The following is an 11,425-nucleotide window of genomic DNA, read 5'->3' on the forward strand; positions in this document are numbered from 1 at the left end:
TAAGGCGTCTCGACTCACAATCTGAGGGGGGCGCGGGTTCGAATCCGCATCCCACCAAACATGCTCGCCCTTTCAGCCGTGGGGGCGTTATAATGTGACGGTCAATCCCACTATTTGTTGGTAAAAGAGTAGCCCAAGAGTTGGCGGTGGGTGGTGATGACTACACTGCTAAATTAGGGACGGCTAGCGCTGATAGCCCTCGTGTAGCTTTGCGCGAAATTCAAAAAACAAACAATTTATGGAATATTACTTTATAACTATGTAACATGTTTACAATTCGATAGAAATAAATGTTTATGTAAAAGAAATAAAATATAACAATATTGACATCTTATGTAAAAATATTATTAAAATAATTAATAATGACAACAAAATAATGTAATTTAATAATTATGGAAGGATAAAAATCCATTATTTAATTTTTTAATGCTTATTGGCGTATAGAAGAGATTTTATACTATAAATAAACGACCTTATAATACCAATTTGTTGTTTTTATTTGATTAGACACTCAACGTTTCGCTTTACAACTTCTTCAAGAGCATTCCATTAAAACACAAACCGAAACTGACAATACAAAAAAAGCTGTTTTTTTGTGTGTGTTATAAGGTCGTTTATTTCTAGCATTAAAATTTCTAGGCTAAAAATCATTTATGTTAGTGTTGATCTTACTTTTATCTTGTCACCTAGCAATTATTTCCCAGTTCCACACTTACTCAGTTATTTAGTTGTTAGATGTCACAAACAGTATCTTGATTCTGCCTGAAGTAGTTGACAATAATAATAATAAACAATTATCTCTAACCTATTAAGTATGTCATATTTTATATTTAGATATACTTATATTTGGTTATGTATCTGTTATCAAAATAAAATTTATTTATTTAGTTCATATTTATTGACATATTCTCATGTAAGAGAAATATACTTGTTATTGATTGAAATATCAGAAGTCACACACAAACTACAACGATTAACGGATTGTATGATTCGCTGTAATTTGAAACGCTCATTCAACCAAAGTACCGGAGCAATAAACTTATGAACTTTTAAACATGATAATGATGAACTAAAGTTTAGGAAATCGACTCACAATGATATTTTGCACTCGGGGGTGTGATATAATGGTGGTTAAATATCATTTTTGACTAACTATATTTAAAAAATGTCTTTTTCAAGATATCTCTTAAGTAATTTAACAACCCAAGAAATATTAAAATATATTAGTTTTTCATTTAGGAATTTTGAAGTATTGTAATGATAGACAGGAAGCCATACTTAATTTTCTTTTACAAATGACATTAAGATATAGACAACAATATAAATTAACAATTTTCATAATGCATAAATTCATGCTTTTATTTTCAAGTAATATAAAGACCGCCAAGGGAGATGTACTGATAGACACAACATGTAAATTTACGTTTAACTAATTCACAGAACACTGTAAGTTAATTTTCTCAAGTGATGTAATAGTTCATACAACAATGTAAATTAGGGATTTTTCAGGTGTTATAATGATTCACGCAGCAAATATAAATTAACTATTTCTCAACTGATGTAATGGTTAAGGGAACAATGTAATTTAATGGTTTCTCAATTAATGTAACGATTCACGAAACAATATAAATTGTTAATTTTCCAACTGATTCACTCAGTAGTGTAAATTAGAAATTTTTCAAGTGATGTAATGGTTCATACGACAATTCAAATTAATTGTTTTCCAATTATTTAAATAATTCAAATACTAATTTAAATAAATGATTTCCCAAGTGGTGTAAATATTGAAGCGACAGAGTATTTTAAGAGTGACATTATAAAAGACTCGTTACTATACAGTATTACTTGTACCCGACAGGTAAACAGTAAGTGTGCTGTAACTCAATGGTCTGAGTGGTCGCCATGTACTGTCACCTGTGGGAGGGGGATGAAGATTCGAACACGTCTTTACTTGCTTCCTTCTGTACTATCCTTGTGCAACAGGGAACTCATGCAGAAAGCCACTTGTGAAAGAGAAAGTTCTGCTTGTTTCTCTCAGTTTTCAGACGCCAGGGGTAAAGCATACTTTTCCTTATTTAATATTCCTAAAAATTAATTTCGTAACATTTTTTAAAATTAATTTCACAGAAGTGTCATCATATGACCACCCGATAGCAAAGCGTTAAGCTTGCGGGCTTATAACGCTACATAATGGGGTTCGATACTCGCGGAGTACACTGAGCAAATATCCCGTTGTGTAGCTTTGCGTTTAAATATAAGTATCACATATTAAGTTGAAAGTGAAGTTAAAGTCTAATATTTATTTGACATCCTTATTCCCGGGCAATAAATTTTAAATTATGTTTAAATGTAGCGATGGTGCTTTTAATCTTTTTTTTTTTTTGGCTCCTGGTCAAGGAAAGACTACATTTCAGTATTTTATTTTTTAACTTTTGAATCTCTGAGTAGCGTGATGGTCCACGGTCTTATCCTTATTTAAAATGGATATGATATTGTATTGTATATTATTATATTATACATTTTTTAAGGTTTATTTTAATTATTTTGTCTTAAACATTTTAGAGATATGTACGCAGCCAAAGAATGCGGGTCCCTGTCAAGGTATGTTTAAACGTTGGTATTATGACACAAACATGCAGGCTTGTATTCAGTTCGTCTACGGTGGTTGTCGTGGCAACAGAAACAACTTCAATCTCTATGCTGATTGTAGAAAAACATGTGAAAACATGTTGAGAGGTACGTCATTAAAACGATAAATATAATGCAAAGTATTTCTGTTACTTTAATTACCCCCAACCCATCCACCCGACATTATGAATACCATAATAGTAACTATTTATCCACGAATATAGATATTGGTCCATTAAATGGTTTCCTTTTTCTGGGTGATAATGGAGAAGGCTAATTTTGGCTTTAAACTGATCTCAGAATATAAAATGTGAATGTATTTCGTAGTCGCTTGTTTCTACACGAATTTCTTACTACGTGAAAGGTTTCATGACTTGTAAAGTTTAACCTTAAAATATTTTGTAACTTTATGTTATCTAACTGCTTACGTTGTTTACTGGCTTGGATTGAAAAACGTAAAGTTGGAGAAATACTAGAAACTTAAAACGCATCTCATTCGGCGAGAAGCGTACGTAAGGGGTTGTAAAACCAGTCTATTATAATACTACTTAGTTTTTGTCTGTCCTGAAAATGCGCATGCATGCGTACTTTATTTCAACGGATGTAAAACTAATTCAGCATAAACTTCAGCATTATGTTTATCGGATTAATCCTAAATTATCCTATCAACGTTTTCTGTATACTACTTGAGAAACACACACGTTTTACTGGCGAAGACAAAAAAAAAAAGACTTAAAAGAAGTAAAGATCTGTTCGTTCTAGTTTTAAAAGAAATTTCTGAAAAGTGCTAAATATATTACAAATGTATCAGTATTGTGAAGACAATTATAGTTTAAATCATTGGAAAACAAGGTTGAGTAATTTCGAAAGATTTTTAACATTAGAAATGTTTTTGTTAATGAAAAAACTAGCTTAGTTTATACATATTTAAAAATCTTTAAAGAACACTGTTTTGTTCAAATTTCCCTAGCCTCAGTAAACGTTCGTGTGGCTGAAACATTAAAAACATTTCTTGCAACATCTCTTGTTTTCAGATCAATTGCATAACTACAAAATATGCCCCCTCCAATAAAAAATAATTGGACCTTAATTGTAGTTACGATTCTGGCTGAATGATATCAATAACTTAACAGAATAGTGCAACATCTCATTAGTTCAAACAAATTGAACTCTGTATCTCTCTTTGTCGGCAATATTTAAGTTTGTCAGGCCCTTAGGGCCTCCTTTTGACTCGGCTCCTCCGCAATTTCGGAGCCATACTTACGTCACTGTTTCAAATATTAGTTTCTCTGTAGTTGCAGTTTCAAATCGTTGCAGTACAATCTAAATGTACGGTTAATGATTAACATCCATGATTCTTTTTTTCACATCTTTAGACTCTCTGCGTTATTGTGAGTTAAAACATCCGCATATTACCTTATAAAATCACTTAAAACCCATCTGATCTTATTTCAAATTTCGTTGAATGTAATAAAAGCCTGCTTTTGGGGCACTTATTTCTTGTTTCTTACACGCCGCGGTTTTACTAACGTGTCTTGTTCTGTAAGTGGTTCCTACGAATTCTGATGCGATGTGTTTAATAATGACCTGTGACCTTTTCCAAAAGTCCTCTTTTGATGTTACGAATACATTTAACCTCCTGACAAACAAAGCAACAAACAATATCGCAAGAACTTATCAAACTGCTGAGTGACAAATATAGATTTTTTTTTATCTTTTTTATAAATTCGGAATAAAAAAATCTGTTATGTTTGCAACCGGAAATACTTACATTTATGGGCATAACACAACATGCCTCCTTTGAAAGACGTTTTGTGTTATTTTTTGTGTTCAATACTATGAAAATATTACTGTTTCGCCTTAAGTCATTATGTTTATTATTATGAGATAATTTTGAATGAAAACATTTGTTGTATTATCATTTTTGATGTGAGTTTAGAAAATAAAGTGTATAAACGTATTAGTTAAGTTATTCTGTAACATTAGTATTTATAAACATTAGAATTATAAACAAACTCATTGTCTATAAACTCTGACACTACTGCGAATAAAAAAAAGGATTTTAAACATTAACATGTGTTTATTTACTGGTTTAGTGAACACATAATCGAAATAATTTCGGTTATTAATATGTTTTGTTTTCTCCTCATTACAATGTATTTTATAACGTGTTTTCTTTTTTATAAGGACCTCTTTTTTGTGACACGATTATTTTTTATTTTGCTGTGAACAATACTCCTACATAACAAAAAGATCCATTAAGTCATTCACGATATATTAACATTTTGAAGAATCAAATGATATAACTGGTGTAGTGCTTTTATAGAACAATCTACTTGCTTCTTATACGTAATAATTCATTCAACGACTTGGTTATTAGTTTAATTTCTATTCGTTGCAGCGATAAGAAATGGCAATGTTGGATATACTTTGAACGAAGCCCAACGAAAATCTAATCTCAAAGGCTTGATCCGTTATACTAAATTGGAAAGAAAAACAAAGAAGACGAGAAAGGAATAACTTCTGATTGAGGGGAGATGAGATTGTCTGATTATAAAGAAAGAGATGGTCTCACCTAGTGCTACTTTGAGGCATCGAGTTTATTATTTTAGCCCTAGTGCTATCTTGAGGCATCGAGTTTATTATTTTAGCCCTAGTGCTACCTTGAGGCATCGAGTTTATTATTTTAGCCCTAGTGCTACCTTGAGGCATCGAGTTTATTATTTTAGCCCTAGTGCTATCTTGAGGCATCGAGTTTATTATTTTAGCCCTAGTGCTACCTTGAGGCATCGAGAGCTCGCTTAATCGTATGATTTGCGAATTGTTTTTGTCCTATCCCCCTCACTTTCAGTTGCTAAATAATATATAACGCATTCATCCTTAATAGCCAGTAGATAGCCAGTGACATAGATAATGATTGAGGAAACACTCATTCGTTATTTTATTTTTTGCGAATACAATACATGACTGCATCTTTTACCCATAGATTTACACCCAATTAAAATATTATATATAATTTAGTTTTAAGCGTAAAAAATTGCCTGAAAATTAAATATATATATATAAATACAATTATTTTTTGCATTGTACAAAATCTTCAAAACAGCACGTTATAGATTAACACGAACAGGCTTCGTGACAATATTATTTATATTTTTCAGATTCTGATAGCGGAGAGGTGGCATATTGTGAAACAAAAGTGTTTTAATAAATGGCTGTGATTCCTTCATAAACAACACCTACTCTGATCCTTCGTCTCGGATCGCTTTTTAAAATCTATGCTTTGTAGAAACAGTAGGTTAAACATTTAAAACCGTGCAAAGGTAGACAACCAGTGATAAATAGCAACTGGATTAATCTGTCCCGTTAGTACTAGAATACCTTTATTAGAATAATAAAACCATACAGTATACCATTAAGTACACTTTACGTACAATCCTTCACGTTCATACAAAAATTTGTATTCAAAGAGGGAAGCAGCTGTAGGGCAACAATAATGATCAACGCTTTTCTTTTAGTGTTTCACCGTAATACTTCTGGGGACGATTAATATTTCAATAATACTCAGTATTTCAATATTTCTTCCTCAGTCTCTCTAAGCACACATCCAACGTCACCAGCTGAAACGTATGATCAGATCAAAATGCCTTCCATTGATTGTCAAGTTTCTGAATGGTCTGAATTCAGCTCATGCAGCGCCACCTGTGGTAGAGCACGGAGGATACGCCGTAGAAGGATTGAGATTTATCCTCAGAATGGAGGATCCGAGTGTCCTAAGAAACTTATTCAGCGACGAAAGTGCAAAAGTAATCCTAAATGTGGTAAGCGTCAATCTACTATTACTAGCGATGGAAAAATGTTTCCATGTTAAATAGTACAATGTAGCAGTGAAAAAGGAAACGTTTGTTTTAGCAAGTCATTAGCAATTACGTTACAGTCAAATCACGTATCAAATGATGCTAAAATTTTATAACTAACTAAGAAAGTCAAAACGCAAGTACGTATTCTCAAGTATTATATTTTTAGCTCAGCGAATATTTCTATTTGAAATACAGGAGCGACTCTGTCGTTGATAAATATGTAATGTTGCTTTATTACAAGTTTTAGGAGTTGATATAAATTCTGAGAAGGAGAATAATTTATCTTTAAACTGTTCGTTTTCACAAATAATTCTAGTCGTGGCAGATGATGGCTGACAAATATTAAGCAGAGTGATATAATTAGTCACTAGTTAAGTACTGTAGACAGTGAAATAGCAGTGAGTTTACGGACTTACAACGCTAAAATTCTAGGTTTGATTCTCCTTGGTGAAAAGGGGCGCACATAGCCTATTGTGTAACTTTGCGCTAAAACAAAGAAATAAACTAATTTCATAATTCAAAATTTATGTTCCAAATACCGAAAGCTGGCGAGGCATTAGAAACCAATAAACCTAAAATTTGTGATAAAAATCTTTATTAACTGCTGTGTGTTATGTTTTTCTTTTCATACTCGTCTTAGTTTGTCCATTGAAATGGACAGATTTTATGTAAGTACTATTAATTGAAATTACTTGAGAATATGAAGCCTAGAACAATGTCGCAACCTGTTACAAAGAGTATATTAACAAATCTATTTTTGAAGGGAATAAGTAGATTCTCGCTAAAGTATACAACATTTTATTTTGTTTTAGACTGTGTGTAGAAATTGTGACAATATTCAGGAACACCTTACGCTCTTTTGGAGTTGCTCTTATGAATGTAAACTTGCTGTTGATCCACCAGGGGGATGGGGTAGTTACAAAGGATAAAACTTCGATATATTTTTAACTTTTATTTATTGCACTATGTTTGTTTATAAATTATGAATACTTGTGAAGCTCATCAGGTCAAAAACACAAACAACAAGAGTCGAGTGTTTCGAAGATGTTGTGTCTACAGCAGCGTCAGAAATACTAACTATAAAACCTTACTTAGCAGCCTTAACACTCAGCGGCTTATGACAGAGGAATGCATTTTGTAGGAACTTGTGAGGTCAATAATTCATTTTGTTGTCCGAAGTTGCTGTTTCCCATGATTCTCCTGAAAAATGCATTATTTGCCTAGGAACAACCAGATAGACAGTTTTCAGGTATAAGGTGACGTAATAAAAGTGAAGCATTTATATGTTATTGTTTAATGTCATTTTATTTATTGTTTAATATAATTTTATGTTATTGTTTAATGTCATTTTATGTTATTGTTTAATGTAATTTTATGTTATTGTTTAATGTCATTTTATTTTATTGTTTATTGTCATTTTATGTTTTGTTTAGTGTCACTTTATATTTTGTTTAATGTCATTTTATGTTATTATTTATTGTAATTTTATGTTATTGTTTATTGTCATTTTATGTTTTGTTTAATGTCATTTATATTTTGTTTATTGTCATTTTATGTTATTGTTTCATGTCATTTTATGTACAACATAAGTTACTTTCGCCCCCCAGTGGCACTGCGGTATGTCTGCGGATTTACAACACTAGAAACCGGGTTTCGATACCCGTAGTGGGCAGAGCACAGATAGCCCTTGTGTAGCTTTGTGTATAATTAAAAACAAACAAAAAAAAACAAGTTAGTTTCAAACAGTAAGCACAAGGTATGCCGAAAGTATTCTTAAACTGATACATAGGTATAATTAAAATATTTCTCAGAATTCAGTATAGTCAGTATGTAGTTCGAATGATGAACAATGAATAAATTATACTTTGTGTTTCTTAGTTATATAAATTAGTGTGTCAAATTTATGTTGCCTGATCTTTTACGATGTTGTTGCAATGACAACTATGTCTATTTTATATAGCCATGTATAAGGAACAAGAAGAAAAGGATAAGAAAAACATATGTCTCTATACGTACATAAATAGTGCAATACAATATATGTATTAACGTTTTCATTTGAGACTTCTAACCTAACAGATGTCTAACAAACGTACTGAGAAATGAATATATACTGATGATCTGTGAAATACAAATAATTTGTTTGTTTTTGAATTTCGCGCAAGGCTACACGAGGGCTATCTGTGCTAGCCGTCCCTAATTTAGAAGTGTAAGACTAGAGGGAAAGCAGCTAGTCATCACCACCCACCGCCAACTCTTGGGCTACTCTTTTTCCAACGAATAGTGGGTTTGACCGTCACATTATAACGCCCCCACGGCTGAAATGGCGAGCATGTTTGGTGGGACGGGGATTTGTTGCGACCCTCAGATTACGAGTCGAGCGCCCTAACCACCTGGCCATGCCGGGCCCTACAAATAATTACTTGGAATTAATTTATTTGCTTCAAATTATTTAAATCTAACAGAAAACTTGCCGAAGTTTAATGATTACGGGTATGAAATTAAGTAATTTAGATATAGCTAATCCCCATTCCAGCTAGGCCTATCAAAAGTAGAGTAAGGTTGTTCGGCGATAAAACATATTTTAAACTTGTTAATACTTTTACAAATGACAACATGTAAATGCTAAATCAGCAAATAACCATAATGACTTTTATATTCTTACTTGTTATCCTTAATCATTTACTCAATCCTTATTGACTTCGACTTTTGACATGTCATAGCAAAACACTTTACCCTTACAAATCTGTGACTTCTGTACAATAATTTACTGAATTATTGAATTATTGAGTGACCCAATCTGCTAATGGGCCTTCTTTTCCATTGTTATTGACAATAAAAGGCCTGGCATGGCCAGATGTGTGGTGACGACTAGCTGCCTTCCCTCTAGTCTTTCACTGCAAAATTAGGGACGGCTAGCGCGGATAGCCATCGTGTAGCTTTGCGCGAAATTCAGAAAAAAAAACACAATAAAATTAATCAGTTTACTGTGTTGTGGTCGAATAATGCCATCTTTGATTTTTTTATCAATTTTGGAAGTTTTGTCAGAATTTAGATACTTGGGAAGCCTTCTCTTTGTTTAAAACTTTGGTATGATTTCTTTTCATGATAATGTTGCCTGACTTGTAATGCTCGAACTTGAAAAATCTTGTTATTCACAATTTCAGCTTTTGATTTTGCGCCCTCTTGTTTTTTTTCTTGGATGAAAATTATGAAATATCGAATAGCTGTGAGCCTGGAACCTCAGCAGAATCGTCTTCATGGTTATATTTATCGTACATTCTAACTCCAGCTCTTTCAGTACTGCTCTTTGTTATTATCTTGATCAATGATGATTTGAAAATTCATGAATCATTTACACTTACTTCATAAGTATATATATATATATATATATATATTCATATCATCTTTAGGGTGCGGATTGGCCTTGTGATACAGCTCTGAAATTAGAGCTAGTAAGGTTGGGTTTGAACCCGTGCGTTACAATAAAATGTTCACTTCACTTTAAGCTGTGAGTGGTTGATACTAGTAGCAAGTCAATCCCTTAACGTGGATGGTGAGTGGTTGGGTGCTGCTGACTGGCTGCCGTCCCTATGGACAGTAGTTCAAAACTATAGACGGTGACAGACAGCCTTAGTAGTTTTGCCAGAAATAAAAATAAAAAATTGTTTTAATGTACTTCTTAAATTTTCTTTCAGTTTTGACCAGGTATTTCCAATTCCACTCACCTTCGTGATTTGTTTAAATCTTCTGGATGTTAATAAAAGATCTACAAAATACTACTATCAATCTCTCGTGATAAACTCGTTTAATTAAATATTATTAAAAACATTATATCAAGATGTGCTTTCTTAAAATAATCGTCACGATTTACATCGGTTCTTACTCTGACTATGCAACTTATACACAGATAAAAATAGTTTTAGACTTACTGACAAGTCTACAAACTACAATATTTGAATACAATAAAACAGTAATTCACTAACTTTTCTACGATCTCTTTATTACAGGTTATAAGAAAAAACGCTTAATCATTCATCAGTTTCTTGGAATTTTGGTCGACTAACAATTCTTTACTAACAATACGCTTTTATAATCTGTTTCCACAAAATACTCAAACTTCCTGTAATTTGAGAGCATTTAAAATATCAAAATTGAATCAACACTTACGTCAATCACAGTGATAAACCAAAAATGACAGCAATCAAAAACGTTTAGCATATTATTGCAAAGCACAATCAGGGAAAAAGAAAATATACCCATCATCGGTACTTTCTTCACTAGCCCATGAATGACCCAATATGCAAATGAATCTGATGAGATTAGAATGGTTATTTATTTGCTAGAATACAATAACTTTAAGCCTAGTGAAAACAAATAGTGCATTATTCACTTTGTAATTATACTAAATAAGTTCTTTATGTCTTCAAAATCACGTTAGCTTGAATTTTTTAATTAAAATTAATATCCAGTCATATCAAACTATCTACTTAAAGTGATATTAAGTTAGTATAGTGAATTAAATACTTTTCTTACGTTCTAATTTAATAAGATTAGAACGCATTGCTTCGCTGTTAACCATATCTTTGTTAACCATATCTTCGGCCTGTTTTCCTTTTACATTGTTACTGAACTTCTTAATGCTGGTTCCCCTGGTGGGACAGCGGTAAGTCTTCGGATTCACAACGCTTAAATCAGTAATTATATCCTCCCCCCTCGATAGACACAGTAGATAACCCACTGTGACTTTCCTATAAGAAAACACACGCACCTTGATACTGCTTCGTGTTTAAACCTATTTAAACCGATACATTGCCTTTAATTTCAACTTCTTTTAATATACAAACTATTATATCTAAACATTTGTGAACACAAACATTTTTAACACATTAACACTTGGCATTAACTCAGATGTGTTAATCATGCTTTAAATACAATGC

At 32.3% G+C, this 11,425-nt stretch overlaps 1 protein-coding gene across 2 annotated transcripts in view; it reads left to right on the forward strand.

Annotated features, from left to right (window-relative positions):
• LOC106457254 (spondin-1-like) overlaps window positions 1-11,425 on the forward strand; it is a 56,615-nt gene that overhangs the window by 39,583 nt on the left and 5,607 nt on the right. The window contains exons 11-13 of one of the 2 annotated variants that reach the window (XM_022383103.1): window positions 1,859-2,054; window positions 2,563-2,736; window positions 6,219-6,449. In XM_022383103.1, the coding sequence (XP_022238811.1) occupies window positions 1,859-2,054; window positions 2,563-2,736; window positions 6,219-6,449 (601 nt within the window). The remainder of the gene's footprint in view (window positions 1-1,858; window positions 2,055-2,562; window positions 2,737-6,218; window positions 6,450-11,425) is intronic. The other variant, XM_022383104.1, reaches the window with a different exon arrangement.

Source organism: Limulus polyphemus, unplaced genomic scaffold, assembly GCF_000517525.1.
Source record: "Limulus polyphemus unplaced genomic scaffold, Limulus_polyphemus-2.1.2 Scaffold308, whole genome shotgun sequence".
NCBI classification, from domain to species: Eukaryota; Metazoa; Arthropoda; class Merostomata; order Xiphosura; family Limulidae; genus Limulus; species Limulus polyphemus.